The following is a 15,669-nucleotide window of genomic DNA, read 5'->3' as shown; positions in this document are numbered from 1 at the left end:
CATCATGCAGAGTGAGGTCCCCTTTCCCCAACACACAGACACCAGGGTCAGATGCCACTGTTCTGCTTTAATGGGGGGTGTGTAGGCATGAAGGGCATGTGTCCTTCCTTCACCCCTGCTCGACGGGGCCATGTCCTCTGCCTGCATCCCCATCTGCTTCCGTCTCTACTCCATGGCTGGAAGCGGGTCCCAGTGCCCTGGCCGATCCCAGCCAACAGGCAGCTCCCTGGGCAGGGGTCACGTGGAGCGTGGCAGCATCCCTTGGTGCGTGACTGGTCCTCGGTTCTGCCCAAGCAGGCTCAGGCCGGGAGTGCTGCCGTGTGGAGTCTGGGAGGGAGGCGAGGCTCAGCCAAGGCAAAGGGGTCCCCATCCAGCTGTCCCGCACACCAAACCCCCGCCAGGCTCACCTCTCTTGAATCTGTTTCAGCCGCTCTTGCTGTGCCACCATCTCCTGTCGCTGTCGCTGCACGTGGCCCGTGAGGGCCCACACGATGTGGCTCTGCTTGTTAGCATGGGCCTGTGGGATCAGGATGGAAACCTCAGCCGGGGGCTGCCTCACCTCCTATACCTCAGCCCTGCCCAGTTCCCCCTGCTCCCCATTGCATCTGTGTGACCCGGCAAGTCACTGCCATTCTCTGGTCTCAATTTCCCCATCTATAAAATGGGGCTGGAGTAGGACTCCCTTTGGGGAGCTATTACGAGCGTGCTGTGGATTATCAGAGGGCGTAAAACAGTGCTGGGTACTTAATGAATGCTCAAGAAATGCTCTAATAGTTTGCATTTATCGAGTTAACAACCATGTGCCCTACCCCATGCTGAGGATTTTATCTGCACTGAGTCCCTGGCTCTGCTCTGAGACATTAGTTCTTGCCTTTATTTGCAAATAGGGAAACTGAGGCCTGGGGAGGGACGTGAGTTTTGCTCAGGGTCACACAGAGTAGAGGCCATGGTGCTAGAAGGCTGATCTGGGGGGTCTCTGGGACACAAGCTTCAGAAACGAGGTCTGGTTGTGAGTTAGGGTCTCAACTCCCCCAGGGCTGGGAACACCTTACCTTTAAGGCCTCAAATTCTGGGTGGGCATGGCCTAGCCAAGCGCTCCTCAGCTGGACTTCTAGCTGCTTCATTCTCTCCCTTAGTACCTGCTGTCCCTGGGCCACCTCACCCAACGCCTGGGCTGTGGCCTTTGCCTGCAGCTTGAGAGCATCCTCTTCCATCTGATCAATAGATAGTGGATGTTAGTAGGATGACCTCCTGGGACTGGCCTGGTTTTAACACTGGAAGTCTTGGGGAAACCCCAACAGAGGGTCACTCTGGGCATAACCCCACCGTGGTGGACTCTTACCCACCCCACAACACCCCAACTACAGTGCCTACCTGCATCTCCAGTAGGCTTACACGTAGCTCCTGGGCTGCATCCTGGCCCTGGCTGACCTTCTGCCCAAGGAGCCCCAGTGCTTGGCCATAGAGGTCCAGGCTGTGCCCAGCCTCTGTCAGCTGTGACTCCGTGGCCCTGTATACACCATTGAGAGCCTGGCTCAGCTGCAGGGCCCCATGGAAGAGCAGAGTCAGCTCCTCATGCTGTGCCGGCTCTGAGCTGCTCACGGGAGCCACCGGGGCAGGCTGGGCCACCATTGTCAGGGTGCACAGCAGGCACAGCACGAGCATGGACATGGCTGGGGGTCTGGGGTTGTGGCCACAGCACCACTGCTACTGCCTTTTATGTCTTAACACCCCCTTTAACCTCCGGTCAATCGTTAACCGGCCAGCCGGCTGCCCCATGTTGTGCAAGGCCCCGGCGATGGCGCGATAGTTGCATCAGGTGAATGTCCAGCCGGGCCATGCCAGGATCATGCTGGCTGAGGCTCTGGGCCAGGCTTGGTCTGGGGGCACTGGGAGAGGACAGGCCCAGGCCCTGCTGGTGGACCCGAAGCCTCCAGGCCTCAGTTTCCCTTTCTGTGGATAGGCATGGCAACAATAGCAGTGATAACAGTGAGGCTTTCCAGCTGCCATTACAGTAGCTGGTCTCATAACCTTCCTATGAGTCTGCGATGCTGAGGTCTTTGTTGGTCAGGTCAAGAGCTAGGGGAGCAGGTACAGGTGGTAGGACTCTCCCAAGGCCACCCAGCCTGGCTCCAGGACCTCTACATCCCCTGGATCAATGCTCACCACCATTTTTTTGCCCGGATGACTGTGGGCAAGTGTCTGTTTCCCTGCCTGTGTGATGGGGGTGATGTGATTCCTGCCTCCCAGGCTGCTTGTGAAAAATAAATGAATTGTTTTATGTTGAAAGCACAACAGACAGTAGGTGCTGCCTTAGTGTTTGGTGCAGTTACAGACATAACTGTTGTTTACCATCACGTGGTAAACAGTTTCATAGGGAAACTGAGGCCCAGGGGCAGGTTGGGGCCTGCAGAGAGTTATCCCTGCGGGAGGAAGGCAGAATTCTGACCCTCGCCTGTTTCCCCACTTGAGAGACAGGCTGTACAGCTCTTGTGGCCTCTCCTGGGGGGAGGGGGGTCAGGCTCCTGAGCTGGGTGATGGGCAGGTCAGCGTGGGCAGGGCTCGCACCTGACACTGGCTGCCTGGGCCACCTCAGAGCCTGGTCCTGAGCACCCTTCTGTCCCCCACTCTCTGCCACTCACATCTCCTGCCCCCTCCCCAGCTCTCGGTTGTTCCAGCAGCCCCCCCCACCTTGTTCCAGTGGCTCAGCCCTTCTCTGTCCCTCTAACATGCCCCTTCCCCCTCAGGAACCTGCTGTACGTGTACCCGCACAGCCTCAACTTCAGCAGTCGCCAGGGCTCCGTGCGAAACCTCACCGTGCGAGTGCAGTACATGGCAGGCGAGGACCCCAGCCAGGCCCTGCCGGTCAGTGGCTGGCCCAGGGGTGGGGGGACAGGGTGTCCCCAGCCAGCCCCTCACACCCCTGCTCTACCAGGTCATCTTTGGCAAATCCAGCTGCAGTGAATTCACCCGCGAGGCCTTCACCCCCGTGGTCTACCATAACAAGTATGTTGGGGGGTGGGGTCGGGAGGGGGTTGCGAATGGGGCACTGATGAGGACACGGCGAGGCAGGAAGAGGGGCAGGGCAGGCAGACTTCATGAGTGCTTGTGGGGGACCCCAAGGCAGAGAGCAGGGACAGTAGGGCTTGGCAGCACTGGGGGAATGTGTGGCAGAGGTGGGTGGGACAGGCATGAGGTGGGGCTTAGGGGGAGCCTGGCCCCCAGAAGAACCCCCAGCTCTGCTCTGCCAGATCCCCTGAGTTCTACGAGGAGTTCAAGCTGCGGCTTCCGGCCTGCGTGACAGAGAACCACCACCTGCTCTTCACCTTCTACCACGTCAGCTGCCAGCCCCGGCCAGGCACGGCCCTGGAGACTCCTGTGGGCTTTACTGTGAGCCCCCCCTCCGCCCCCTACCAGCCCACCCCCCAACGCCCAGCGCTCCTGGCCCCTGTCCGGCCCCATACCTGATCCCCAGCCTCTCTCCCCAGTGGATCCCGCTGCTGCAGCACGGCTGCCTGAGGACCGGTCCCTTCTGCCTCCCTGTGTCCGTGGACCAGCCTCCGCCCAGCTACTCCGTGCTCACACCGGACGTACGTGCCCTGGACCCCCTGCCAACAGCACCCTATCTCCTATTACCTTTCCCACAACCCCATTCATGTCCTGCTTTCCTTCTCATCAACACCCCTGGGATCCTTGTTGTGCACTATAAGGGCCTCTGGGGTCCCTGCCTACCTCAGCACGCCACCCCCTGCCCTGTTATTAATCCTGTGTGTCCTGCGCCCCCTTGTGTATGTCCCTCCCTGTCCTCAGCTACCCACGTCTCATTAACATTCCCCCCCCCACACTCGCACCTCTGCATTCACCGTCCCCACTAAGATTCCGCTGCCTTTCCCCTGCAGTCCCCCATTTGCAGCCCTGCCTGATGCTCTGATTGCTGTCCCTTGTCCCTCCCTCCCCCACATGAATCTCTGTCACCCTCCCACATACCCTTGAGCCTTTCACTAGCACCCAGGGGCCTGGAGTCCTCCCTTTATGCTGTTTCTCATTCATTCCCTGCAGTAACCTTCACCCTCAGTTTGTTCTCCTGCGAGCATCCCAGGCTTCTGGCCTGTCCAGTGGACCCCCGTCGTGCTCCATCCCATCCGCCCCCATTTCTGGGCTGGGCCAGGCTGGGGGCAGGGTGTCCAGCTGCTCCCCAAGGCAGGGCCATGCTCTGGCCACTGTGTCGCAATGGCTGAGGCTGATGGCCTAAGCGGCGGGGGAGGGCCGGCCAGTGCCCACCTGAAGTGTCCCTCCCGCAGGTGGCGCTGCCGGGCATGCGCTGGGTGGATGGCCACAAGGGCGTGTTCAGCGTGGAGCTCACAGCTGTGTCCTCTGTGCACCCTCAGGTAGTGGGGGGTGGGACCAGAACCCACGAGTCCGGCCCTGGGGTTGGGCAACAGTTTCCGCTGACCAGGGAGGCCTGGCTTCAGGCCACGGATGTGACTTCGGTCAGCTGGGTCAGACTCCTGCAGAAGCTGCTGACTCAGGGGTGGGCAGCCGTGTGCCAATGGCCCTCCCAGCTGGAGCTTTGGCCTTTGCATGGTCTCACCCCGACCCCGCATTTGTCCCTTGCTATTTTTGTGGTCACTCCCCGTCTCTTTCCTTTCTTGAGCTACTGTCTTATCCCTTTCCTCAGTTATTGTCCGTTCATTGTCCCCAGCCTTGATGATTCAGCCCACTCAGCACCCCTGCCTTGATTTCCTGAGCCCTTCCTGGACTGGGGACCCTGGCCCTTTCCCGATCACCCCTGGTCCCCCACCAGGACTCCCACCTGGATAAATTCTTCACCCTGGTGCATGTCTTGGAGGAGGGGGCCTTTCCATTCCGGCTCAAGGATGCCGTGCTGAGCGAAGGCACAGTGGAGCAGGAGCTGCGGGCCAGCCTGGCAGCCTTGCGCCTTGCCAGCCCCGAGCCCCTTGTCGCCTTCTCCCACCATGTGCTGGACAAGCTCGTGCGTCTGGTTGTGCGACCCCCTGTCATCGGTGGCCAGATCGGTGAGTGAGCACAGCCTTAGAACTCCCTTTCCCCATCTGAAAAATGGGCTCAGTCCACTGGTCCTGGGTGACCTCCTATAGCCTAGTTTTCTCTGGCCTCAGTTTTCCTATCTGAAATATGGCCCCAACCCCCAAGCCAAAAGCTTGTCCCCTGTGACCTTTTGATGGCCACCTGACCCCCTGGGACCCTGAAGTCTCTTCTCCAGGGGAAGTAGGAGGTCCTGGGACCTGAAACTTGACTTCTGCTCTGTCCTGCAGTGAATCTGGGTCGTGGAGCCTTTGAAGCAATGGCCCATGTGGTCAGCCTCGTTCACCGGAGCCTGGAGGCTGCCCAGGATGCCCGTGGTCACTGCCCACTGCTGGCTGCCTATGTCTATTACGCCTTCCGACTGCCTGGCACAGAGCCCAGCCTCATGGGAGGTGAATGTTGGTGGGAGATGCAGGGGCCCAGGAAATTCGTGGGAGAAGAGTATCCCAAGAAAAGGGAAGGGCATGCACAAAGGTCCTGAGGCCGCACTGGCCTTGATTGGTTGGGACAACTTACAGGAGAGAAAGGTAACTTTTTGCCCCATCACTATAAACCTGACTGGCAAGTGACTTAGCTAGTCAGCAATCAGAGATCCACGCTTGAAGTAAGGACTCAAGCAGAACTACCTGGGTTTGAATCTTAGCTCTGCCCACAAGCTCTGTGACCCTGGGCAAGTGACTTCACATCTCTGGGCCTGTTTTCCTACTTGTAAAACAATGCGAGTGATTCAGCCAGTCAGCAAGCAGGGATTCAAGCTTGAAGCAGGCAAGGACTCTCACTTGAAGAAAGCAAAGACTCAGACATACTGCCTGGGTTTGTATCTCAATTCTGCCTATAAGCTCTGTGACCCTGAGCAAATGACTTCACCTCTCTGAGCCTGTTTTCCCATTTGCAAAGCAACGATAATAATAGCGCCCCTCAGAGTTCCTGTTGTGGCTCAGCAGAAACGAATCCGACTAGGAACCATGAGGTTGTGGGTTCCATCCCTGGCCTCACTCAGTGGGCTAAGGATCTGGCGTTGTGGTGAGCTGTGGTGTAGGTCGCAGATCTGGCATCGCTGGGGCTGTGGTGTAGGCCGGTGGCTGTAGCTCCGATTCGACCCCTGGCCTGGGAACCTCCGTGTGCCATGGGTATGGCCCTAAAAAAAACAAAAAAAAGTGCCCCCTCTTCAGGAGTACTAATAATAGTAAATGGCATAGTAATCCATGCAAAATGCTTGGCACAGTGAGCACTCAGTAAAGTTGGGTCTTTTTTCATTTGCGAAATAATTTAATTTAGTAACCACCAATGCCTCTGGACATTTACAGTGCGCCAAGTACTGTTCTCAGTGTTTTTCATTCTCCCCCAAATTGCTGTGAGGCAGCAGCCAATTATCACACCCATTTTATGGGTGAAAAACGTAGAGTTTCAGACAAAGAAAGTGACTCCACCAAGGGCAGCTGACTGGGAAGGGAGGGGAGTCTTCAGGGTAGGTGAGCAGGGGGCTGAGCCTATTCCTTCCATTCTCAGGGGCCCCTCCAGTGACAGTGCAGCCTGCCACGCTGGCCCGTGCCCCTGGCCGCCCCGCAAGCCTCTACCTGGCCCGCTCGAAAAGCATCAGCAGCAGCAACCCCGACCTGGCTGTGGCCCTTGGCTCTGTGGACGATGAGGTCTCCCGCATCCTGGCCACCAAGGTAAGGCTGGGGCCCTGCTCTCATTCCGCCGCAGTGGCCACGGCTGCCGGGTGGGCAGGTGAAGAATCTCAGTGTTGACAGAGGATAGAAATGACAGCCAGCAGCATGGAGGAAGGCTCGACCTTGGACACCAGGGCTGGGCTGTGGCTGTCACTGATCGGGAGCTGGGACTGAGACCTGTACTGGGCTCCACACCCTGAGGCTGACCCAACGACGGGTGGCTGGAGCTTGAAAAATGAGCAAAAAATGAGCAGTGTGGACATAGTGCAGCGGTGCATTTCCATGTGTACCCCAAGCCTGTACGTTCACAGGGCACATACACGCATACACTCCAGGCACAGACGTGTGCAGAACCATACCCATGTGCATCCTGTGTGCTTTTGTGCTCACACATATACCAGGGTTGTGCGTGGGTGCCCATGTGGGCATACCTGTGGTCCTGGGCAGTGAGTACGCTTGGTGTTCCATGCTGGTTTCCCCACCCTCTGCCCGTGGATGCTACCACTTTTCCATGTATCTCCAGGGTATCGACCGCTCACACTCCTGGGTGAATTCTGCTTATGCTCCAGGAGGCAGCAAGGCTGTGCTGCGACGGGCACCCCCTTACTGTGGGGCCGACCCCAGACAGGTGCCCTCCCTACCAGCCCCTGCATGTGTGTCACCCCCACCTCAGCATGAGCACCTCCCACCTTTCTGGCTGCGGCCAACTAACCTAGGAGGGCTGCCAGGAGGAGGCAGTGGACCCCCTCCTGCCTTTGTTTGGAGCTGTGGAGTAGGTACTGTAGGTAATACAGAGTCATCTTAACCAGCCTTTTGCAGCCACACAGACCACAGCCTCAGGCAGAGACAGAAGGGACTGGGTGGTATGCAAATAGCATGCAAATGATATGCACATCCAGCCACTCTAACCTCACTGCCCCTGCATGGCCTGTTTCTTTTCCTTTAATCCACTCTGTTCAGGAGACTCAACTGTTCCCTCGTTGCAGTTACCTGAATGACACCGAGGGGATGGAACCAAACCTCTGGGCTCCCTAACCCCGTTTCAGGCAGACGGACCCCTGTGAGAAGTTCCCTTTGCTTGGCCCCTTCCCAGGGACCTGGTGTGGGGAAGGGCTTTACCATCAGATCCAGGTTCAAGTCCTGGCTCTGTTATGCGCTCTTTCTGTGCCCCAGACCCTGCATTTTCAGATGCAATAAAGAATCGAAGTACAGCGTTCAGTGCAGCAGTCTTGAGCCTGAGAGGGAGTTAGGGCATAGCAGGTGGGATTTTGTTGGGGAGAAAGATTCTCAGCCCATCCCTGCCTTTGAGCTGCTGCCTCATCAGGGAGATAGAAACCTATCAAATAAATGCATGAATGTATAAGAGCAGAGTGTGAAAATGCCTGAAAGAAATGAATAGAAATGAGGCCACCGGCCTCCCTCCTGGAGGTGACATTTTTCCTGGGAAGAGTGAGGTGGAGCCAGCCAGGAAAGGGTGGGTGTTCCGGGTGGAAGGAAGGCATGTGCAAAGGTTAGGACCAAGCTAAGAGGCCCCTAGGAACCAAGAGCTGGATTCTCTACACGCTTGGCCCCAGGCCCAGTTCCAGCTCTGTGCTTGTCACCTAGGCAACCTGCGCAGCATGGCAGCCAGGGGACTCTTTGCAGCATGAGCAGGGGAGCTTTTGGGCAGTCTTCTCCCAGGATTGCTAGGAGCCTGGGTTTTTGGGCCCTGCTAGTCTCCACACACCTTTTTTTTTTTTGTCTTTTGTCTTTTTTGTTGTTGTTGTTGTTGTTGTCCACACACCTTTGAACAGGTCTCCCCCATAATGCCCTCAGTTCTCTGAGGTGTCAGCTGGGCCTGGAAGAGCACACAGGAGGTGACAGGGTGATAGGAGGGCAAGGCCTTCCAGGCAGGAGGTGGCAGTGAGGCTGGCCTTTGCAAGGGATGGCCCATCTGACTAGGGCTGAGGAGCCCAGGGTGTGTGGCTGGGACTGTGGGAGCTGGCCCCCCGTCACCCGTCCCCTGAGGGCCAAGGCAGGGGCCTAGGCAGGTCTCATGTCTGGGCCAGCTCCATCATTAGGTCTCCTCTACCTCCCTGTGAGCATCTTCACCTCCTGAGCAGCAAAGGAGGTGGGGAGAGTGGAGCTTGAGTGCCCCATGGCCCATTTCACAGATGGGGTCACTGAGGCTGGCAAGGCTGGAGCGGGGCCAGGCCTGGAACCTGGGGCTGTCAGCTGCTCCCGCTGCCTCTCATCACCATCTCACCTCCTCTGTCCTCATCTTTCTTTTTCTTCTTTCTCCTCCTCCATCCTCCCTTTAATCCCTTTTGTCTATACTCTGCTCCCATGTCTACACTCTGCCTCCTCTACCTTGGTGCCCCCTGCCTCCTCTGTCCATCCTTGAACTCATGGACTCAATGCCCTCCGCCCTCATCCACACATGCGCTCACCTCCTCTGCCCACGTTCTTCACTGTCTGGCCATCTACACTGACTTCACCCTCCCCACCTACACTCCCCATCCCTTTGTCCGCTGGGTCCTCCTGTTCCATCCGTGCTCACCTCTGCCTTCCATTTGCCCTGCTTCCTTACGATGCTTTGCTTGTCTTCATCTCTTCCGTTACATCCTTACCTTTTCCATCTGCACCCACATGTTTCTATCTTTGTTAACTCGGCTCTCTCCATGTACACCTCTGCTGTCCATCCACACGGACACATCTCTCCTCCGTCCATGCCGATCATCTCTCTTCCCCATCTGTCCTGCCCACACCCACCCTAACCCCCCTTGCCATCCCATCCCCTCGCCATCCCATCATAGGCCATCGACCGCAGCTCTAGCCGAACCTCTTCCTACCTCGAGGGCTCCTGCTCGGCCCCACCAGCCACCCAGCCAAGACCCACTGTGCAGAAGGTAGTGGGAGGCCTGGAGTGGGTGGCTCTATTTTGGGCCCAGCCCCTAGCAGAGGGGTCCAGAACGCCCTGGTCCCCAGCAGGGCCTGGAGAGCTGGGGGGAAGGGCACATCACCTCCCTCTGGTCCCTCTCCTCCTGCATGGCTGCTTTAACCCCAAGCCCTCCAGCTGCATCGTCCCCTGTCACACCCTCCAGATGGGGGCCCAGGGTGGGTTCCTCTGCTGTCTGTGACTTCTGCCCCTGCCCCCAGCTGCTTCATGAGGAGCTGGCCCTGCAGTGGGTGGTCAGTGGCAGTGCCGTGCGCGAGGCCGTCCTGCAGCATGCCTGGTTCTTCTTCCAGCTCATGGTAAGATGCCCTCCTCCCCACCCGAGAGCAAGGGGCTTCCAGGGGAGACTGTCTCCTTGGGAAGAGAAGCTTCCTGAGATTGCAGTCAAGACCCCTGAGAAATGGCCCTAAGAGACCCCCACGTAGAGAGAGAGAAGAGGTGCCTAAAGGAATCTCACCCTCAGACTTACCTGAAATCCCCTCACAGTGAGGATTCCCCCCCATCTTCCCTATGAGACTATCTGGAGAGACCATTGAGAGACCACTTATTAGCAAGGTGAGCCCCACCCCCCACCCCTGGCTGCCCCCAAGATAGAGATGGAAACTTGGGATCAGAATTGAGATATCCCCCCAGACTCTTCAAGAGATGCCTTGAGGGAGCTCTCCTGTGGCACAGCAGGTTAGGGATCCCACCTTGTCACTTCAGTGCCTCGGGTCACCGCTGTGGTGCTGGTTCTATCCCTGGTCTGGGAATTTCCACATGCTACATTCACAGCCTGAAAAAAAAGAGGTACCTTGAACAACTGCCCCAGCCTCAAGCTGGTGGGCCTTCAAGACCCACCCTCATTCTTACTGCTGGGTTTTGCCCTCTGACCTGCTCTAAGCTCCTCCCATATTCTCTCAGTCTCCCTCTCCTCTGCCTGAGGATCCATCCAGGCCCCGCCCATGGCCATCTCAAACCCTGCCCCTGACCAGCAGAGTCCCGCCCACAGTGATCAGGCCCCACCCCCATCCCATAAATAACTACAGGGAGCAAACCACATCCTGGACTTATGCTCACCTTTAGCCTAAGGCAAGCTGGCAATCACGGCCCTCCAATCTCTGCCCCCTTCCGGCAAGCCACCTCCACCACAGCCCCTGGAGAGTCTTCCCCTGTCCTCTTGCCCCGCCCCCAGGTGAAAAGCATGGCGTTGCACCTGCTTCTGGGCCAGAGACTGGACACACCCCGCAAGCTTCGCTTCCCTGGGCGCTTCCTGGATGACATCGCAGCTCTGGTGGGCTCTGTAGGCCTGGAGGTCATCACCCGCATCCACAAGGTGAGGGATGAGGGGCCTCAGTGGTAGGGGAGAGCGGAGTGGGTGGGCCGAAGAGAGTCATAGAGCCAACCAGATGGGGTGCCAATCCTGCCCAGAGCCTGCTGCCTACAAGACCATAAATCCCATTTGCTAGATCAGTGTGTTCACTCAAAACAAGCACCTACCATGTGCACAGCCTTGTGCTAGGAACTAGAGACATAGCCTTGTACAAAACAGACCCAAATCCTTGCCTCATGAAGCTGAATTTTTGAGGGAGACTTGAAGGCGATGAGGGGGCAGTATGTGTGATGTCTGGGAAAAGTGTTCCAAGCAGAGGAAATAGCACATACAAAGGCCTTAAGGCAGGACCATGCCTCTGTTAGAGGAGAAGTGAGGGGATGAACTGCTGGGTGGAGTGAATAAAGGAGAGAATGAGAGTTGGTGAGGGCAGGGAGGTGACAGGGCAGACCCATTAGCCCTTAGCACAGAACCAGTACACAGTAAGTACAGTGGACATTGATGTTGAGATAGTGACAGTTATCCAGGCCCTGGGCCACTAATTTCATTGTTCTCAGGATCTAGGCAGACAATAATAATAATGATAATAGTAATAAAATTGTGCATTTATTGTGTACTTACTGTGTGCTTAAATACTTCAGATGGATCACATCATTAACTCTCCCAACAGTTCTATGAAGTTAGCATTTTTGTTATCTCCATTTTATTGATGGAGAAACTGAGGCAGAGAATGACTGAGTAACAACCTGATACCATATAACTTGGAAGGGGCAGAATGGGGATTCAAACCCTCACCACCAGCTTCAGTTGGGAGAGTGGGGCTTATGGCAGATGAAAGGATATGTGCCCATTAGCTGTGGCCAGAATGTCTAATTTTTAAAAAGAAATGGGACGTCTGGATGGATGGGAATTTTCCAGATTTTTGAAATGCCAATCCAGCCCAGACTGGTCCTTGTGCAATCCCCCATGACCTCTGTGCTGGTCTCAAAGGTCTCGACCTTGTTTCACTAGAGCCTCCTCAAGGGCTGAGTTCCCAGGGGCTGATCCAAATTAATTGGAAAGCTCCCTCAGAAAGGGCTGCGGGGAAGAGCAACACCCTTGAGAAGCAGCCTTGTCAGAGCCATTGGGGTGGGGGTGGGGGGCATCGGTGAGAAGCCACAGCAGCTCCGCTCCTTCAGTTGACATTTATGGAGCACCGGCTGTAGCAGGTTCCATGCACAAATCTCTGCCCCCTGTGGACTTGGAGCTCAGGCGGACTTTATCTTTTGTTTCTATGAGTTGCAGGGAACTGAGAGCCATCAGGACTAACTTGTGAGGCCACAGAGGGAGAGCAGGAAGGCAGCAAGCACCAGCTGGCCCTTGAGGCCATAGTGGCCTCCTTGCTATTCCTCACACTCACCAGTCTCTTCCAGCTCCAGGGCCTTTGCACTTACTATTCTCGCTCTTGAGAATGCCTTTCTCAGAGTTCCCGTTGAAGCTCAGTGGGTTAAGAACCTGACATAGTCTCCATGAGGATGCAGGTTCGATCCCTGCCTTCATTCAGTGGGTTAAGGATCTGACATTGCTGCAAGCTGCGGTGTAGGTCACAGATGTGGCTTGGATCCGTGTGGCTGTGGCTGTGGTGTAGGCCTCAGCTGCAGCTCTGATTTGATCCCTAGCCTGGTCAGATTTCCATATGCTGCAGGTGCGACCATAAAAAGAAAAAAAAAAAAAGGAGGAAAGAAGGAATGCCTTCTCCTCTAGGCTTTTTCTTATCCTTCAAGCTTCTCTTGAAACAGCACCCTGCTAGTTGCCTTTGAAACACATAGAACTATCTGGAATACTTTTGTTTACCACTGCTCCCCCCCCCCACCCCCCACTTTTACTGTGAGCTGGACAAGCAGCAGGGACTGCATCTGTCTCATTCACAGGGCTTGGCACATAATAGATGCTCAGTACACGCTTGTTAAATGATTTCTTAGGGCATATCAGTTAGGGCAGAGGTTAATCTGCTTAAACATCATCACAAGCAGATTAAATGTGACCAGAGTTTATTTCTGAGCATTAGTGGGCTGTGGGGGGCTTCACGGTATAGGCCTGGCCATCTCAGTTCATCTCGGTACTCGCCACTTCAGGCGTTACAGGTGGAAACAGGAGGACCTGTCCCTTCTGTTTAAGTGGCCACATCACACCTCTCAAATCCCATTGGCCAGAATGTGGTCACATGGTTTTTCTCAGCTGCAAAGGAGCCTGGGAAATGTAGTCTCCACCCAGTTCTGCACTCTGAAGAAGGGCCTCCATACTCTGAGAGAGGGTAAAGGGGGAGTCAGCAGCCAGTGTGTGCCATCCATGTTGTTCATATCTGGTGAAAGATGAGAAAAGAGTGTCCTCAACAGAGCCAGGTAGGGATAGACATAATTGTGGGGAAAGGAAGAGTTAGTCGGAGGGAGAAGGACAACCAGGAAGGCTGGGAATCCAGAGACAAGGGTGTATCAAAGAGACCCAAGGCTTTGGGGCTGTGACGTGGCTCCTGGAGGTCACTGGTGGCCTTGGTGAGAGCCAGGCCCAGTGCAGGGACTGAGGCTTGATGGGGGCAGTGGATGTGAGCTGACAGGCCCTGGGTCCACAGGATGCGGAGCTGGCTGAGCGCCTCAACGCCAGCCTGGCCTTCTTCCTCAGTGATCTTCTGTCCCTGGTGGACCGCGGCTTCGTCTTCAGCCTGGTCCGGGCTCACTACAAGCAGGTAGGGGTGGGCGTGGCAGGAACGGCTCACCATGGGGGGGGGGCGGTGGCCAAGGAGTGTAGTGTCACCTGCTGACCCCTCCCCCGCAGGTGGCCACACGGCTGCAGTCGGCCCCCAACCCGGCGGTGCTGCTGACTCTGCGCATGGACTTCACCCGCATCCTGTGCAACCACGAGCACTACGTGACCCTCAATCTCCCCTGCTGCCCCCTATCCCCCCCGGCCTCGCCCTCGCCCTCCGTATCCTCCACTACCTCCCAGGTGGGCTGGCCTCACTTCTGCCTCCCCTTCTTGACCTATGACCTCTTTCCTTCAGCCCCTTTTCTCAGACGCCCTCACCTCTGTTCATTTCAAAGAAGGCCACTGTCCAGGGGACTGACTCCTTACGCTGACCCTTCACTCTGACCCCTCATTCTCAGTAGTCTCCCACAAGGACCAGGTTCTAATTTCTCACCCCTAAATCCTAACTCCCAGACTGATGTTCCATCTGCTGCTTCTCAGATCTCTGACCTTGGACCCTGTGCCTTATCATCTCATAGATGAGTTGACTCCAGTCTCTTCCCTCTGACCTTTGGCCTCTGGTCCCTGGCTTTGTCCCCCATCCTCTACAGAGCTCCACCTTCTCCAGCCAGGCCCCAGACCCCAAGGTGATCAGCATGTTTGAGCTGAGTGGGCCATTCCGGCAGCAGCACTTCCTGGCTGGGCTCCTGCTGACGGAACTGGCTCTGGCCCTGGAACCTGAGGCCGAGGGGTGAGTACAGGCCTGTGGTGTGACCCTGAGGCCCCGGGGCGGGGGGAAGGTCCAGAAGCCATGTCCACTCCGTCCTGAGTGGCCACTTTACTACCCCACAGGGCATCCCTGCTGCACAAGAAGGCCATCAGTGCTGTCCACAGTCTGCTCTGTGGCCATGATGCTGACCCCCGCTATGCCGAGGCCACTGTGAGAGCCCGTGTGGCCGAGCTCTATCTGCCACTGCTGTCACTTGCACGAGACACACTGCCACGGCTGCACGACTTTGCTGGTCAGCGGGTCAGGGCAGGGCTGGGTCATGGGCCAGGGGCTTAATTGATCACACAAGGCTCAGGGTGGGAAAGGTGGGCTAGTATGTCAGGAATAAAACATAGGTGTTGAAGTCAGAGAAGTGGGTCCAAGTCCTGCTGTGAGACCCCAAGAAAGTCAATGACTGCTCTGAGCCTCAGTTTCCCCCATGTCAAATGGGGACTTCCTAGGATTATGTGAAAACCTGGGCAAGTGTACTACTGCGCTATTTGTTAGCCCATAGTAAATGGGAAATGTGGAATTCCCGTTGTGGCTCAGTGGTAACGAACCCAACTAGTCTCCATGAGGATGTGGGTTTGATCCCTGGCCTCACTCAGTGGATTAAGGATCTGGCATTGCCATGAGCTGCATTGTAGGCCACAGACAAGGCTTGGATCCAGTGTTGCTGTGGCTGTGTTGTAGGCTGGCAGCTGCAGCTCCTGTTCGACACCTAGCCTGGGAACTTACATGTATCACATGTGTGGCCCTAAAAAGCAATAATAATAATAATAGTAATAAATGGGAGATATATTGTTTTCTAGAAAGAGGTATGAGGAGGAAAAGGTGGGGAGCATCAGGGCGAGAGGGCAGGGGGAGCCCTATGTTCATTCATTTCGATGCACATTCACTGGCATATAGTGAGACAAGTGTGTACAGTGGCTGGAAACACAGACTTGGGATTGGTGGGTTGATCCCCTTCATCGTGTGGGGCAAACTCTCAGTTGTTATCTCCTGACTCTTTTTTTTCCTGCTTCATTTCTCTCTTCTCTCCTCCTGGGACTCCAATTACACGTATGTTAGACCTTTATGATTATGTTACACATGTCTGCTGGGCTCTGTTCTGTTTTTCATTCCGTTTGCTCTCTGAGTTGGGAAACTTTCTGTTCACCTGTGTTTGAGCTCACTACTTCTGTCTTCCGCTGTG

General features: G+C 56.1%; 2 protein-coding genes across 11 annotated transcripts in view; one reads left to right on the top strand and one right to left on the bottom strand.

Moving 5' to 3' along the window:
• DOCK6 (dedicator of cytokinesis 6) overlaps positions 1-15,669 on the top strand; it is a 46,551-nt gene that overhangs the window by 18,750 nt on the left and 12,132 nt on the right. For 7 of the 10 annotated variants that reach the window (XR_007134464.1, XR_007134465.1, XM_047777113.1 and 4 more), the window contains exons 15-30: positions 2,748-2,865; positions 2,936-3,006; positions 3,252-3,390; positions 3,489-3,590; positions 4,302-4,388; positions 4,805-5,036; positions 5,295-5,456; positions 6,574-6,737; positions 7,261-7,365; positions 9,533-9,625; positions 9,876-9,971; positions 10,847-10,987; positions 13,593-13,706; positions 13,796-13,966; positions 14,317-14,456; positions 14,558-14,727. Coding sequence is in view for 8 of the 10 variants with exons in the window: in XM_047777113.1 (XP_047633069.1) it covers positions 2,748-2,865; positions 2,936-3,006; positions 3,252-3,390; positions 3,489-3,590; positions 4,302-4,388; positions 4,805-5,036; positions 5,295-5,456; positions 6,574-6,737; positions 7,261-7,365; positions 9,533-9,625; positions 9,876-9,971; positions 10,847-10,987; positions 13,593-13,706; positions 13,796-13,966; positions 14,317-14,456; positions 14,558-14,727 (2,105 nt within the window). In the remaining 2 variants the exon portion in view is untranslated. The remainder of the gene's footprint in view (positions 1-2,747; positions 2,866-2,935; positions 3,007-3,251; positions 3,391-3,488; positions 3,591-4,301; positions 4,389-4,804; positions 5,037-5,294; positions 5,457-6,573; positions 6,738-7,260; positions 7,366-9,532; positions 9,626-9,875; positions 9,972-10,846; positions 10,988-13,592; positions 13,707-13,795; positions 13,967-14,316; positions 14,457-14,557; positions 14,728-15,669) is intronic. The other 3 variants (XM_047777117.1, XM_047777115.1, XM_047777116.1) reach the window with 2 other exon arrangements.
• ANGPTL8 (angiopoietin like 8) lies at positions 53-1,685 on the bottom strand. Its single transcript, XM_047777120.1, has 4 exons — positions 1,375-1,685; positions 1,053-1,214; positions 408-517; positions 53-327 (listed from the first exon to the last, which is right to left on the bottom strand). Exons 1-4 carry the CDS (start codon positions 1,669-1,671, stop codon positions 300-302), a joined length of 597 nt encoding a protein of 198 aa, XP_047633076.1. The 5' UTR covers positions 1,672-1,685; the 3' UTR covers positions 53-299.

Source organism: Phacochoerus africanus, chromosome 4 (genome assembly GCF_016906955.1).
Source record: "Phacochoerus africanus isolate WHEZ1 chromosome 4, ROS_Pafr_v1, whole genome shotgun sequence".
In the NCBI taxonomy this organism is placed as follows: Eukaryota; Metazoa; Chordata; class Mammalia; order Artiodactyla; family Suidae; genus Phacochoerus; species Phacochoerus africanus.
This window is presented reverse-complemented; position numbering and strand designations above follow the sequence as displayed.